We start from the raw sequence: 16284 nt of genomic DNA, 5'->3' as shown, positions 1-16284 counted from the left end.
ACAAAAACTTTGAAGTTTCACTTCCTCTTTTTTGCTGTAACCTGAGTAGTGGCGGCCCAGAGTGGGTTTTCTAAGCTATGATGAATTTCAAAATTAAATGTTTATAAGGTTTTTTAGATCTACGTCACTGCACTGTATATAAGATATTTCTGGAGATGTACTCCACCGTTGTAAAATCTGAGACTGGATTCTATAGCCAGGTTGTCTCTTGCAGAATGCTCACATTCACAAATGAGGTGGTCTCTTGCCTCCTTTGCAATAAGAAGCCTTTTACATTCTTTAACTTAAGTTCCTCTTTCTTCAACCTTTTCAATTAGTTCAGCACAGGACGCTATCGCACAGCATTTTTTAGTGAATGAATGAGTGAACTTTATTGCTCAACAATCGCACATGGTACAATGTATGGCATGAAATCAACAATACTAAAGGCTAAACTATCCTACAAGTAAAAATATCATCGAAAACAGTATATGGGTTAAAACATAGTCATTGAGGGAGGCATGTTGGGTTGGCCAACTACTTCCAGGCGGGGCTGAATCGCAAGGGTCTGGAGGCTGCCATTTGGCGCCAAGGTGACTTCAATACCACCAATACAACAATTGCCCCAGTGACTTCAATACAATTGCCCCAGGTGCGGCCATTGAACTGTATGGTTGTGAAATACCGGGGTGGGACCCCTACTCTTTTCTTTAAGTGTGGTGGGATTCACCTATAATGTACTCTAGGTGTGGCTCTCCTCAAACGCGGGACCTCCGTTTAAGGTCCTATCCAAGGGACGTCCCTAACCAAAGCTTGATGCTCATTTTAACCCGAGTCAAGTCCCGCAAAGTGTCTTTCCCATTGCGCTTGTCGAAAAGAGCTAAGGGAATTCTCTGGTACATGCACAATGAGCCTGTAAATACTGTTGTAGCCCATGGCACAACATCGGTGGTGTCATGGGATTCGAGAACACAATTCAGACTCTCCAGTCTGCCATGTTTGTATTATTAAGAAAGTTTCAAAGGATTCGAACCCGGCACTATGGGCTTCTGGGCCAAACGCCTTCCATTGACAGGGCCAAGTGACAGGTCAGATACTTTGTAAAGCTGTACCTGAATGGGGAACTCTGTGCCGTGTTTGTACAGCATCAAGTTTGTTTCCGTTACCCAAGGTGGTAACAGTTCAAATCATTATAGAGTCTCACCTGAAAGAAGTGCTGAACAGGTGTGTTCTGTTTTCAGTGAGGTGTTTAACGCCCACAGAAATTATGTGAGAAAATAGTATGCTTCACTTCTCAAAACTAAGTACCTCCTGTCACAGCAAAAACACCTGAATCCCAAACACCGATAATTCACCAGACAACAAGTAAATCATTAATGAACATAACTTTATCCTGTTGATGATAGTATAGTATACATTACAAACATTATGTACTCCATAGTTCCAGTAGTTCACAAACTATCATTACACAATGTCTGTAATTACATGGACAGGTCAAATTTTGTAGCGTGCCTAGTCCAGTTGTTAGTGTCCCTGCCCATGGACCAAGAGGTGGTGAGTTCAAATCTTGGCTGTGTCGCTCACCTGATAAGCACGCTACTGGAAAGGGTCGCAGCCCTTTGGAAGGGATGTTAAGCTAGAGCCCACTGTTTATTGCACTTGTCGAAAAGAGCTAAGGGAGTTCTCTGGTACATGTACAATGAACCTGTAAATACTGTACATGTACATAGCATCTGTCTTCTCTGTCACAATCAGTGGAAGATTAGTTTGTTTCACTTTAAATTTGTCCTACCTACTCATCATGGCATTTTTCTGCAACCTTTTCTACTTTTATCTTATTTAAGAACAATTCTTGGTCTTAACTCTACCTTGGTCCTACATCAAATAATTCTAGTGAATTTATCACTGTCCAGTTCAACACAGTATATCTGCCTATATGCAATCCACCAGTCCTACCTTGGTCACCATATTGCAAATTGTCTGCATATATACGAGCTACTTTGCCATTTCTAGATACAAAACTAGACTAACAATTTTGTATAAGTACTTAAAACTAGAGACTGTTGAAATGTTCCAACTTCAAGATCCAACACTGATGATGTGGTTGTGCAAATTATTACACTTTTGCCATTGCATGCACTTTTATGACATCTATGTACAAAACATCAAAATTTAATGTACATCTGTGTAATTGTATGCAGCTCACCCTTACTGTACTCCCATCACTTCTGATATTACATAGAGATTTTTTGTAGTTTCTTTATACCATATTTCATGATTCAGTACCATAAACAGAAAAAAAAACATTTTAAAATTCAGTCTGAGTACATGACCACTATCAGCTGCTGCCCTTGGTTTTATTTGAAGAAATTAATAAAATTTTCGTAAGTCCTATTACAAGACATCGAAGGTTATAATACCTATTAAAATAAGAGATGCCATCAGTTGAAGCATGTCACCATTATCAGCTGGTGTCCTGGGGTTTCTTGAAGAAGTTTATGAAGTTCTCATAGACGATAAACGTGATACAGCAGGCAGGGGTGACCCGGATCAGATTAGGCACAATTCCCTTGTAGAACCCGCCCATACCTTCTCCTCTGTAGGGACAATGTGGGAAAACTGTGTTAGAATCTGTGGTAGCAGCACTGAGAATGTGTGGCAACACTGTGTTGTGTATATTGGGCATCACAGAAACACACACACACACACAGTAACACAGACACACACACACACAGTGACACACACACACACACACACATACAGTGACACACACACACAGCAACACACACAGTAACACACACAGTGACACACACACAGTAACACACACACACACACAGTGACATACACACACACACGCACAGTAACACACACAAACACAGTGATACACACACACACACACACACACACACACACACACACACACACAAAGACACATTTTACATGCCAGCTGGGGGTGATATTATCCCTTGCAACACATTAAAGTTTGATGAAATATTCATTATTTAAAACACTGTCACATGCTTTTTTTATCAGCGGATAAGAATTTCATGATGAATGAGTTTATATCATTGTTTGTAACGTTATATGTGATAAACCACAACCTAATCAAAACGGCTATGGTACAATCATGAAAAAAATTTACATATTTTCCTGTGAATCATGTATTACTTACCTCCATGTTTTCCTAACTACGTCAATAACACCATCATACTTGTTGTGTTGGTCCTGCAGGAAAAGATGGGAAAGATATAGTCACAAACTTAACATAAATAGTTTAACTTCCTATTTCTACATATGGAAGGGTGTGTTATGCTACTAAACATTAAAAAATTATGCCTTCCATGACTAGTTTCATCAGATCGGGAAACTCAATAATGGTTAATATGGTTAAAGGTTTTTGTATTTGCTGGGTGAAAACCATTAGTCGTGTACCAAAAACTTTGTTAACCTACCAGAAATGATGTTGGAAATACTAACAATGAAATCATTCAGGGATATTCTGACATTTCTTTCAGTGTTTCCAAAATTCAACCAATTAGTTACCCATAGTAGAAGATCATAAAAACCAATTCATTACTTTTCCTAACCATTCTGCATACAAAAGTACTAACTACATAACAACAGATACAAAATTGATAGTGAGCAATGCTAAATAGTCTGACCTGTAATCTTGCCCTGACGACCTGGTACGGGTAAGTAGTGGAAACAGCAAACAATTTTGACAGCGCTGCCATTGTCAGGTACTCCAAGGGATTCTGCAAAGAAACATCGGAATATTGAATTGTTAACATTATCATTGTGCATTGTTTTTTCTTCTTGCTCAATAGATAAAGTAGCTAAATCAAACAAGTGGCTGTGGTGTCAGTTGCACCACCTAACAGTTATTACAGGTACTGCAGCCTCTTGTAAGAACAGCATATTTTTAGACTAACAGTTCACTCTTCTCAAAGCAGAAAAGCAAACATTGGTGCTAACTAAGCCAAGTTGAGAGTATTCTGTTTCTTTTCTGGACAACATCGGTTGAAGCATGATGGTTTTCTGTTAGCTAGAAGTGCAATGTGGTTTCGCTATGGCTTGTGTTTTTAGCCAAGCACACCAAGTCACTAATAGATACCCTTCCTGACAAATGTGCTAGGTTCTTTTATGTGCAGAGGTTTGATTTGATGCTTGAGGCCTCATATATGGGGCCGCCAGCTTTACTTTACCATCCAAAATGATATATGCAATCCCTTAACACATGTCTGAGCTCGGGTCGACCCTGGGATCCAACCCCTCATCCACTGATCTATGCAATTTGATCCATATAGCTAAACAGCGGGATTGCATAACTGCACACAACTCACCAGATGTTTATCCCTGGGTGTCCCTCTGTACAGGTTGTACTGTGTTTTCAACTCCTCATAGGACATGAACTGCAGTGCACCATGGGATACACCGAGCAGCCCCGGCACAAAACCCTGGTGAGAGAACGATTAATGATAAATTAATTGAGGACATTCAATCCACACACTCAACACATTTCTTTTATGTACCTGGTAATGTTACAAACTTGTCAAACCTACTTGGTCAAACACATCACAATGATTTGTAAAAGTTGTTTGTAGCTGAAGGCTTGACCTCTTGGTAAGTACTGTAACAGTTACAGTACGGTACATGAAGAAGTTTTTTCTGTATCAATCACACTGACAGCCTTCGTTCATTGTATTTTTCTCAACATTTTGGCCGTCTTACATAATCATTCATTTCCACTTGTCCCTGTCTGTCATTTATCTAGTGCTTGACTGTCCTTTCTCTTTTCCATGTTTATTTTTGGTTTGTTCTTCTGTACCTTGTACATGCCCCTCATGCCCTCATGTCTCCATATCTTGACCAGAGCGTCCGACATGCCCTTGTAGCGTCTGCTGACAGCCACATTCCTCATCTCGTTCTCATACTGCAGACACAGGCGAGTCTTCACCACCCAGATGGGGTTAGTGATGGCCAGGGTGATCACACCTGGGGACACAAGAGAATTACACCAACCTTTAACTAGATTCAGAGTTAGTACGTAAGTAAATCTTCATAACATATCAATCTAGAGCTTAGGTATAAAATGCGGTTCTCCGGTTCTTTCTTTTAGTCACTGACGAAAGACAGCGGATGCTGTCTGAAACGTCTGACTGTTTCAAAATTTTATCCAGTTGCTTGAGTAACTGTCTTTTGTCGTTTATAAAGGCTAAGAGAGCCCCATGCCTACAAGTTCAAACAAGGCCAGCATTTTGAACTCTGACTCTGTCTTCCTAACTGACCTGCGTTAGCTGCTGCCACCATGTGCTTGCCTGGTCCCAGGTTACCGTTTGGCTGCATGCCCTGCCATTCCAGCCAGTGCTGCTTGGTGGCGTTGTAGCTACATGGGAAACATGAGAAACTAGGAGTTACAAAGTTGAAACCATGATTATGCTCACAGCACAATAAAGAAGTAAATGGCGTAGGTTTCTACAGACATAGTCAAGTACTCCTGTATTTTCTGCAGTTGTACATCTAAGAGTCCTTCTGAAACTTCTCAACTTATATTGCTTTTTAAAAAAAAACAATATTCATGAGGAACTGAAAACTGTATACAGCACAGAGAATGGTAATCTCTTTTAGTGGGGTGAATGTTATATCAATTCCCTACTCTCCTAGCAGAGGTAAGATCCGGGGTATTTTCGGCGTATTTTCGCAGTATATTATACGTCTTTCTACTTTTCAGACCCAACAAAAAACGGAAGAGTAGAAAGATGTATAAATACCGCGAAAATACGTTGAAAATACTCTGGATCTTGCCTCTGCTAGCAGAGTATCAATTCCCATGCTATTCAATATCTGTCATTGAATTTGAAAGGATGTTCAATGACAGATATTATGACGAAATTAAAAAGGCCTGCCTACGCCTTATAGAAAAGAGCATGCAGGCCCTACCATACATGTTCTTCAGATGTCAGAAGTCACAACTTACAATAAGAAGTAAAGTCCCCATGAAGCTCCAGCTCCCATGATGTTGGGTGTTACCCCTGCGTACAGCCCTGGGAATCCCCGTGCCCTGTAGATGGCCAGTACACAGTCCAGGATCCCCTGGTAGGTCGGTCTGCTTGCCAAGCCATCGCTCACTGGGAGACACAGAAAAAGGAGGAACAAACGTTGAAAATAACACACATTATTCAAATTACATGTATATCGGAGGGAAGAAAGAAACAGTAAATGATGCATTGAGGGCTTCGCTGGCCTGCTCGCCAAGCCATCACTCACTGGGAGACACATAACAGAAGGAACAGAAGTTGTCATTTTCTTCAAAGATGAACCATACAGGGCAAAGGAAAAGTAGTAATAATGCATAGATGATTCTTTTAACCTTCTCCCTGCGAAAGCAGCTATTTGGCCCCATATTTGTATTAGTTACAGGGCTAGGCAGCAGGGAGAAGGTTGATATTCACACAGTCCAGAATCCCCTGGTATGCCAGCCCATCGCTCACTAGGAGACACAAAACAAGAAGAGACATTGGATGGAATTATACATCTTCATTTGAATTGCAACAGTACAATACATTGTGGCACACAGCCAATGATAAGCTGGCTGCTCTTCTCGATAAGTGTGTTGGGTTCTTTTATGTGCACAGGTTTGCGGTTGAGACATTAAGGCTTGTAGTATGGCCATTAAAGGAGCTTCTCATACACTGGTCCTCCGGCTTTACTTCACCAGTGCACCATCCGAAATGACGAATGCAATCTTTTACAACATGTCTGAGCTGGAGCCGTCCCTAGGATCTAACTCTGGCCCACGGATCCACTGAATTTGATCCTGGTTGCCAAGCAGCAGGGTTGCGTTACTGCTTGTCCCAGGAGGGAAATCCTAAAGATATCGGAGTAGAGTCTATGGTTAGGTAAGAGTTTCTCTCCAGTTCAAACCGCTCCTTATACGGCTGCTCAATGACCTGCACTGGCCCCTTCTCTCTGAAAGGAGGTGGAACGCCCTGCCTGGCGCGGTTGTTACAGCTCCCACTGTTGTGTCATTCCGCGCCAGGCTGGAGGCCTGCCCGCCTTAGCCTTGGACCTCCTCCCCCCCTACTTTGCCCCTCGCGGGGTTATCTGGGGGTCAAATAAGTTGAAGTTGACGTTTGTAATTTGTCACTCTGTGGTTGTACATGACTGGATGACTTTCCATGAACCTATATATCCTGGCAAAACTATTTATGTTTCTGTTAACATTTGGACCAAGGTGTTTGTGACCTTCTTAAGGCTCTCAAAAACAACAGTATGACATTAAATTCGGCACGCTTCTAAACGACATAGTCAGGACTTCCATTTTAGTTTCAGGTTTTTACTTGGTCGAGTTTAAGAAAATAAATTCATAAGAGACCCGTACGCTGTTTAGGCATACTGCCCCCCCCCCCCCAGCAGACGACAATCGTTCACTTCAACCCAAACAATCAGCTCATCACGTCGTGTTTACCTGCGAATCTGAGCTTAATGAGGTCCAGTGGATGCAGCACGAGGGTTGACAAGACCCCTCCGCTCACCCCCGCCATCAGATGCTCCCCCTTCACATGTCGGAGCAACTTCAGTCGAGCGGCCCGGGGTGTGACGTGAGCGTCCCCTGACGCCATCTAAACTCCAAAATATCTCCAAATCGCCAACGAATTTCGACCTAGCTTTTATCCCAGACGTACTTAGTATAGTCTTTGATCAAATACTAACGAAACGTGCTAGGTTAAAGGTCCAACTGATGAGAAGAGCAGTTTCTTGATAAAAACTTACGATTTACGTAAATTTACGATGGGCGCAGCCATGTTGGATATTTCCCATACTTCCCGTGAAAAGCGCTCCCGAAAATACCTCGACCAATGGGAGTTTAGATAAGAAGTTTTGCCAAGTTGGAAAAGCTTTAGCCAATCAAAATTGACGATACAGTTTATCAATGTTAAGATAACAGCCAATCAAAACGTCGCTAACTTGTAACAGCGACATTAGTGAAATTTTGACCAATCACAGCTCCTTTATCATTTTCCGCTACATTCAATCCAAAATGGCGTCTTGCTGATGAAATTTCTGGCTTTGTCCCGAGATTTGTGTTGCAAAAACTCGGGAATTTCGTCCCTTTTAGAAAAGAACATCCAAGAAAGAGGACGCTATGACGTCCATACACGTCGTGGTGCACCCTTTGCCCGGGACAGAAGACCAATTGAACGATCGGTAAGCCTATGATTTAGACATTTTCCCCGTTCATTGAAACCGGCGAGCCAAGAAAATGGGAAGGGTAAAATGGAGTCTTGGCATGACTAGGAGCCATGAGAAAACGCCCGGCAAACGTTTAGAAACGCCGCACGTACGAAAAGGTCAAACATGCGGGAAGTGCTTTTCTTCAGAAAATCGCTCAAGATCTGTTAGAGATCTTCTTACTTCTAAGGATGGTTCACGATCATATATTTTCATACGTGTGATTTTGTTTCATGGCGGAAGAATGAAAGAGGCCGGTCCAAAATATTCGGATTTTTTAGGATACGGTTTCATGATGCATGATGCGTGTGTGATGTTGGATATGGTGGCATCATTTTGTAACTGGAACAAAACAGCTGGGTAGCTGAGTGACCGTGTCTTTATTTGCATCCACACTCGTACTTGCACACAAGAACATAATCCAAGTAAATTTAATGTGATTATGACTGAATCAGTATCACATGTTGCATCGAAGACAACATGTGTTGCATATGTACATGTGCATGTTTGTGAACTGCTTTAACTTTTAAGATACAGCATGTATCCATTTTCTCGGGTTTATAGTTGGTGACCTTTTTATAGGTTAAATTGATTGATTGGAACAAGAGTTTCATTGGAAGTAGTAGCGGTACGATTATGGTGTTATAAAAAAAAAGGGTATTTTTTAATGAGACAAAGGGAAACCTTGAAGCAAAGAAATTGCATACTGAGGCTGGTTATAATGCGAAACATGTACTACACTGTGGTATTGATGATGATATACAATCTATGTAATTAGACGTTCTGACAAAAACTTGCTGCTATTTTCATAAAATAATTGGTACAACAATATGGGAGCAGGATTTCTATGGAATGACAATGCAAGATTGATCGATTGATATTTTGCATGCTCCATCATAAATCATAACAGTTTGATGGAAAGAACTTTCCTTTGACTTGATTCAAGGCTATACCTATAGGCAATTTAGAATACCAAGGACAGTAATGAAATATTAATGATGAAAACACCATTTGTGATACTTGACTACATTTTTCACTGAGCACATTGGATTTCTTGGTTCAAAAGTCCATGTAATATCTTCTGCTTGTAAATCTGTGTCTGTCATTCATAAAGTGTAGCATTTTAATGTAATGATTACTGGGATCATAGGGATTTAATTTCGCGGTAGGGAGAAAACGAAGTGTTCGGAGTTTGTGGTTGAAACTGTTATGCAGGGTTTTACAGTAAAAGGGGTGCCTGTTGTAAAGAGGTCACTGTGACAAACACGAACATAGAACCACCACATGTTTATTTAAAGATGTACAATAGCTTCAATTTTAATCTGTTCAGAAGCATGGTCTATCCAAACATCAGTTTTAAGTTTGTGATAAGATGATGATGGTATACATGGGTATTGTAATTGTTCGTAGTACAGTGATGATTAAACAACAGAGATTGCAGACTGTGGTAGCCTGTTGGCAGCCACATGGTGACAATCTTTGCGTGTCATCTGAGTACTACTAAAATTCTTTTTCTTTCACTGTAATACTAACTTTATGTTTGCCGTTTTCACGGTCACCTCCGTACCATGAACTTATCATCACCGCGAAAAAATCTTTGTATGTTTTATTATTCCTTTACACAACCGTTCTGTAAATCGCTTGCCGCTATCGTGACATTAAAGTTCAGTGAAAATGTCAATTTTCCTTACACCATGAAATTTTGCTAACGACCGTGAAGATAAAGTGAATTACACTATTTTGTGGCTAGGCTGTAGGTGTGGCAGCCACAATGATAACAACAAATTCCTTTGGGCTAATTTAAGAATATGTTGATTTTGACAGTAAAAAACAACACTGTTACATATGTACATGTATGTAGTTGAACCTCTGTTTACATCTGCCTGAAAAAAATCTTAGCATAACATGATGTCATCTATTAGAATTGATATTGTTATTATCACTGATTCAACAAAATGGCGAATAGATACTGCAACAGTAGTTTGGATGTCCTGTTCATTATTGTTTGGATAATGTAGCTGATTCTTTGGCATTTTGTTCATGGGTGTTTTCTTCTTGGACAGACTGAAGGAGGTTGCAGACAAGATCAACAAGCATGGGTATGTTAGGTAAGGACAACTAACAGGATAGAAATTATCAAAAATGGATCATTTCCAAGAATTTAGAGGGAGTGAAGGACAAGGCGGTTATAATTCATGGTTGTATTTTGGCATGTCAATATTTGTTATGAAAGTACATGCCAAAACTGAAAAGTGAAGAAAAATTAGATCCTATGCTGATCCTGTATTGAAAACATTAGATCTTAAATCTATTTGTATCTAATCATTTAAACATATAATATTCATGTTGAATACACATGTACTTGGAAATACTGTAGATGAGAAGCATGTAGGTGTGGCAACTCTACTTGTGAATTGTAATTTGTAGGCTTTGATGTGTTGAAATGAAAAGACTTTGATGTGTTGTAATAATAAGGAATGATTGAACACCAACATTTAGGGATCTTCCATTTAGATGTTATGCTTTACATTATGTTTTTGAACAATAATTTATGTAATTGGTGGTTTATTGTGACTTTGAGAGATAATATTACAATGAAGGTAATTATACTCAAACAGCCCACCAGCTATCAGCCAACTGCGAGGCCAGGTTGTAAGGGAGTGTGTGGTTGGACCAAACCATATTGCCTTCCTATTGGAGGTTAGTCTACACATGTTCTGAATTTTAATGGTACCAAGATTATGAATTCATGTCAATGCCTCTGGCCTATCACTGATATGTTACGTGTCTATCACAAGCTTTCTTATTAATTTATGCCTAAAGAACATTGTATATGAAATAGATGCCAATACTAATAGACATTTGCAGATTCCTGATTTGGATATTCAGAAGATTATTGTAGTTAATTTTCAGATAATTTTTGGAAAGGAGAGATTCTTATACATGTAATTTATTTTCTGATAATATTTGTAAAACTGTATCTATGTTGCTTAGACTTGCCTGTTACAAGTCATGAAAATGATTTAAGAAAATGTATTTGTTTCATACATGTGTAGTTTTGATTTCATCCGTTTTGAAATGAAAATAAAGAAGATGAATTAAAACTTATTATTAATCTTTTTCATTATCATCCATTTGAATGATTTGATGTGTCTTGCTGTTCAGGATGGCCGTGTTTGTCGTATGAGTTATCGGATCCTGACAGAGCGACTCGACTTGTCTAAAAATGACCCTAACAAAAGGTAACAATTCCTGGGTTATTACAGTTTTTTTTTCACATGATATGCATGTACATGATTGTGGTAAAGAAACAACAGTCCTTGTTCCCGTCTTTGTAAATTTCTAGTGACAACTCTGTAAATATTCCAGTCAGATATTTCCCAGCCCTAGATTCTTTCAGTCACCCCAGCTTACTTCCTGGTGTGTTGACCTACTTTTCATAGTATGCACATCAGGCATGCCAATTTTTGTGTGGGAGGATGACAGAATGGCCATAATTTTTGTCCATCATTAGCGAAAAAGATTGGAATTATGAATGTAAAAATGCTTGGGGTAATCCTACTTTCAGTCAGTGATTTTAGTAAGAATACTAAGATTAGATCTAGATAAGTCCTCAGCAAGTAAATTTATCGATGACACTCTGCAAACTCCAAGTCTAATGCAAGAACGTGAAAAATAACAAGCCTCACTTCTTCAAGTATACTCAAGGTATTGTTTTTTGTTTTAAATCAGGTGAAAATCAATGTGTGCACGGATGCCATCTGTAGAATTTACTTGCTACGGCCTAACCAAAAAACAGGAAGGCTTTGTTCCTCATATCTTCATTTTGTTTACCTTGCAGTAATAGTGCTGGGACCAGGCTGCCCACTAGAACCCGTGGCCGAGTGGTTCGGGGTAGCGGACAGGGCAGCAGAGGCACACGTGGAACAACCAGCGTGATCGTGGGGTCACGACCCATCGTACCTGCGTCTGTCGTACCAGAGGAACTGGTGAACCAGGCGCAAGTCGTTCTACAGGGGAAATCTCGCAGTGTCATCATCAGAGAGCTACAGAGAACGGTTCGTTCTTTTCTCTTTTTTTTCTTCATTTTAGGCCAGACCAATTTATTTGCTTGATTTTCAGACTTTTAAAAGTGAAATTCAGGTAAGTAGGATATTATCTGAGTTCAAAATAGTGCTCGTTGTAATAGGAACACCCCGGGCATTTTACGAAGATTACACGAATATAGAGTGAACTTCAGCACAATGGATGAAATTCATGATACAAACGTTTAAAAAAATTGTGTGAAGAAGTTTATAAGAATGTTATCATTGCATTTTAAAGCAAAATTCGAAAATTAGAAATTGAGACTGCTGGAGAAATGAAAACAGTAACAATCCATATCCCAAAATGTTTGAGAGGTCTTTCCCTAGACCTGAAAGTCACTTTTTACCTGGTAAAAGTTCAAACCAATTCATTTATTTGTAACTCACAGTAAACTTTAATGCTAATCTCAGCTTATCATAAAACATATTCATACATCTTGTTATGGGCTCTAATTACATTTTGATTTGGTTTGTTTTTTGTTGTAGAACCTTGATGTAAACCTAGCAGTGAACAACCTCCTGAGCAGAGATGATGAGGAGGGAGACAACGATGATGATGCCAGTGACTCCTACATGCCGGGAGGTGAGAGACATGGTAGCGATTCCAAACTTACTCATTACTTCAATTACTAGAAATAGAAAGCTAAGTTCTCAAAGAGAAAAAGTGGTGATTTTGTATGGATGAAGTAGTTTATGTTGCCAGCGACTCCTACATGCCGGGAGGTGAGAGACATGGTAGCGATTCCAAATTTACTCATTACTTCATTCTACTTCAAATGTGACACTATAACTGCATAAGATTAACAGAATTCAGCCCTCGGGGTGCCAAATATTCTTTGAATAAAACCATTATTATTATGATAACCAGGACAGAAAGAGTTGATTTGTACACACTTCCCAACATTTCCAGCGATTTTGATTTCTTGGTCATGCTGGGCTCAGATCAGGGCTGTCTCCAGCTTTATATTTTTGTGCATCCCACTCATTGTTTGGGAGCCCATGTTGTTAATTTTCACTTGAAAGTTCATCTGTGTTGGTAGAAGTCATTCTGAATGGAGTTTAAACTGTAAAAGCCAACACAATAAATTGGACTTACCCAAATTTTCGACTGAATAGCTACAGTCTTTTTCAAGGAATGAACCATCCACTGCTTCTGTTAATTTTTGTTGTCAAATCTGTCATTTAAGTTTCCAAAAATACATTTTCATCAATTTCATGTCAGGATGGTCAGAATCTTTTGACAGATGGGATAAAAACAATTTCCATCCCAACAAGTAAATTTCTGTCCCAGAATGGAGGGACGGGTCCTGGAGGCAGCTCTGGCTCAGATGAAGCCATCTTTTTATATCAAGTATTTCATGACTTGGTCTTGGGAAGTAGTAGTGGGCAACCTCAAGCCAACCGTACACACTCACAACACATCTTCAGGGTTAGGCTGTAGCCGCGTATAGTTCCCGTTTAGAACTTTATTCGAGCCCACACCAACATGTTTCGTCTGTGTGTGGCTTTCTCAAGGATCAAGGCTCGAATGAGCACAGTACAGTGTGTTCTGGCTTTTATAGGCCAAGTGCAAATTGCCCTAGGTGGCTTAACCAATCACAGTACAGCAAATATCTTGGTAGTGCACTCTGTTCTTCTACAGTTCTAAATGCACTGGCTACATGACCTCAAGTATTTTATGACTTGGTCTTGCTTTTCCATTTTTGTTTTTATCAATGCAAGTATATTGATAATATTGTTTAATCCTCCCCAGATGACCTGATGTCCCTGCTGGATGCTGGGCTGCACTCGGACCACCCCAGTGTGATCATCGATGCAGACATGTTCTCAGAAGACATGTTCGGTTACGCCTCTCTACGCAGCAGAGTCAGGGGAGCCTCCAGATCTAGTGAGTACAAGGCCACCAACATTTTTTGTTTATTTCATCTCTATAACACCCTGACCAATCGAACCAGCTGAATCCCATTGAAACTCAGATTCGTATCAGCTATTTCCCGACAAATCGCTTTCTAACTTGCATTAACGACTACATCTGACCAAACAATCTCGCCAGTGAGATGGTGGAAGGTGTCAGCTTCCAAAAGACGTTTTCAGATTGACATTTTTGGCACTATGGAAGTGATTGAATCCGACCGCGATTTGACGTTTCGAAAAAAATAGTTTCTACTACTTTTCTCTAAACGTTAAATTGCGGTCGGATTCAATCACTTCCACAGTGCCAAAAATGTCATTCTGAAAACGTCTTTTGGAAGCTGACACCTTCCACCATCTCACTGGCGAGTTTGTTTGGTCAGATGTAGTCGTTAACGCAAGTTAGAAAGCGGTTTGTCGGGAAATGGCTGATACGAATCTGAGTTTCAATGCGATTCACATGGTTTGATTGGTCGGGGTGTATAAGTGAGTACATTTGTTAATGCATCACTTATGGAGTCATTGGCAAACACTTACATAACTCACATGGTTCACATTACCTAGACTCAAGTTAATTACCTAAAATGGCAAAAAGGGGAAGCTAGCAAACTCCTATGTAGGGTAGGGTTTACATGTTTGCTTTCTGCAGTTCGAAAAGAATCTTGATTGCCAAATGTCACTGTATTAAAAAAGTCCTGGATTTGTATTCCAATGTCCAAGAGTCAAATTAGACATTAAAGACAGTGCATAATGCTTATTTAAAACTAAAAATGTAAAATGTTGATACAGCTTGATGAAAAGATGACCTTAATGTTGACCTTATCTTCTATCTCAGACCCGGGAGACCGTGATCGGGACTCTGACCGCGAGCGAGACCGTGATCCGGTGTTCCGTCTGCGTGAGCGACCGCGCTGGTTGGACAGCGCTCTGCGCGACGCGGCGGGACTGGGGACAGCGAGCTCAGCGGGCAGCACCAGTGGAGCAACGGAGGCGAAGAAAACGACCAACCCTCCTCCGGAGACACCGCTGTCATTTGGGGAGGAACTGGAATGGTGGAATGAAAAGGTATGGCAATCTGCTGTATCTGAATGTAGGCTACCCTCAACTATAAAATGAAGACAGGTTTGAAAGCAACCAAGGCACAAAATATCTTCTCTTGTTGTATGGGGAAGAACTGGAATGGTGGAATGAAAATTTTGCTTGAAAAATATTAATGATTTTTGTCAAGTTCACATGTTGCCTTGTGCCTCCCAAGATTGTGAAAATAGGTTTTAAGGAAATTCCAATACCTTTTCATTTCAATTATGCCATAGTAAAAAAGCCAATCTTAGTGTCTTCATATTTATTGTAGAATATAGGCAGTTTTGATGACTGTTGTGCAAAATTTTGACCAGTCAGAAAGAGGTAATAAGTTGGAAAAAGGGCTTTCTGAAGGGAAAAATCTTTTGTCTTGTATAACTGCTTGCCACTCCATGTCATACATACTTGCAATATGCCAGTCATAACTTGTCCAAGATTAAGCTACATGTAAAACAATGTATGTACATGGTATTGAAGTAAGAGAAAATAGATTTCTGCAGTAACTGACTCAATGACATCTCCACCTTCCCTCCCCAGGCGTCGGGAGTACCCCGGTTTGTGCACATCGCTGCCATGTACAGTGAGCTGATCGCCATCAGTGTCTCTGGCCAGCTGTACCAGTGGAAGTGGGCCGACCCCGAACCTTACTGCAACCCTGAGGTACGTCTTGACAACACCTCAAGAACCTGAATGTTTGAAGCTTTACAGAAAGATTGTATGAAGCCCAGAGGTTTCAGTTCTGTACTTGAAATCTATAGCTTAGACTGCAAAATTTCACCTTACTGCAATCCTGAGGTACATTTTGGCAACTTGCCACAGGTGGAGCCCTTTAATTGTGTAACCTGAACGTTTCAAGCTTAACACTAAAGTACAGAGAGAATTTATCAAGCCTATGGGTTTCAAATTTCCTGTATTTCAAATGTGCATAGACTTTGTGTTGAAGCAAGCTGAGGAATTATGTATCACTATCTTACATTTACATGAAGCTATTCTTGTC

At 40.1% G+C, this 16284-nt stretch overlaps 2 protein-coding genes across 2 annotated transcripts in view; one reads left to right on the top strand and one right to left on the bottom strand.

The window, feature by feature from the left end:
• Positions 1 to 1345: 1345 nt before the first annotated feature.
• On the bottom strand, positions 1346 to 7899 carry LOC136426118 (solute carrier family 25 member 32-like). Its single transcript, XM_066415009.1, has 8 exons — positions 7448 to 7899; positions 5957 to 6107; positions 5268 to 5365; positions 4808 to 4974; positions 4323 to 4436; positions 3642 to 3734; positions 3152 to 3204; positions 1346 to 2576 (listed from the first exon to the last, which is right to left on the bottom strand). The coding sequence occupies exons 1-8, from the start codon at positions 7599 to 7601 to the stop codon at positions 2444 to 2446; spliced, it is 963 nt and encodes a 320-aa protein (XP_066271106.1). The 5' UTR covers positions 7602 to 7899; the 3' UTR covers positions 1346 to 2443.
• A 110-nt stretch (positions 7900 to 8009) lies between these two features.
• Positions 8010 to 16284, top strand: part of LOC136426119 (E3 ubiquitin-protein ligase UBR5-like) — a 37488-nt gene continuing 29213 nt past the window's right edge. The window contains exons 1-9 of the mRNA XM_066415010.1: positions 8010 to 8187; positions 10275 to 10319; positions 10830 to 10911; positions 11377 to 11453; positions 12053 to 12269; positions 12783 to 12879; positions 14050 to 14184; positions 15043 to 15272; positions 15825 to 15947. Of these exons, the coding sequence (XP_066271107.1) occupies positions 8126 to 8187; positions 10275 to 10319; positions 10830 to 10911; positions 11377 to 11453; positions 12053 to 12269; positions 12783 to 12879; positions 14050 to 14184; positions 15043 to 15272; positions 15825 to 15947 (1068 nt within the window). The 5' untranslated portion in view covers positions 8010 to 8125. The remainder of the gene's footprint in view (positions 8188 to 10274; positions 10320 to 10829; positions 10912 to 11376; positions 11454 to 12052; positions 12270 to 12782; positions 12880 to 14049; positions 14185 to 15042; positions 15273 to 15824; positions 15948 to 16284) is intronic.

This window comes from Branchiostoma lanceolatum (assembly GCF_035083965.1).
Source record: "Branchiostoma lanceolatum isolate klBraLanc5 chromosome 18 unlocalized genomic scaffold, klBraLanc5.hap2 SUPER_18_unloc_1, whole genome shotgun sequence".
Classification (NCBI taxonomy): Eukaryota; Metazoa; Chordata; class Leptocardii; order Amphioxiformes; family Branchiostomatidae; genus Branchiostoma; species Branchiostoma lanceolatum.
This window is presented reverse-complemented; position numbering and strand designations above follow the sequence as displayed.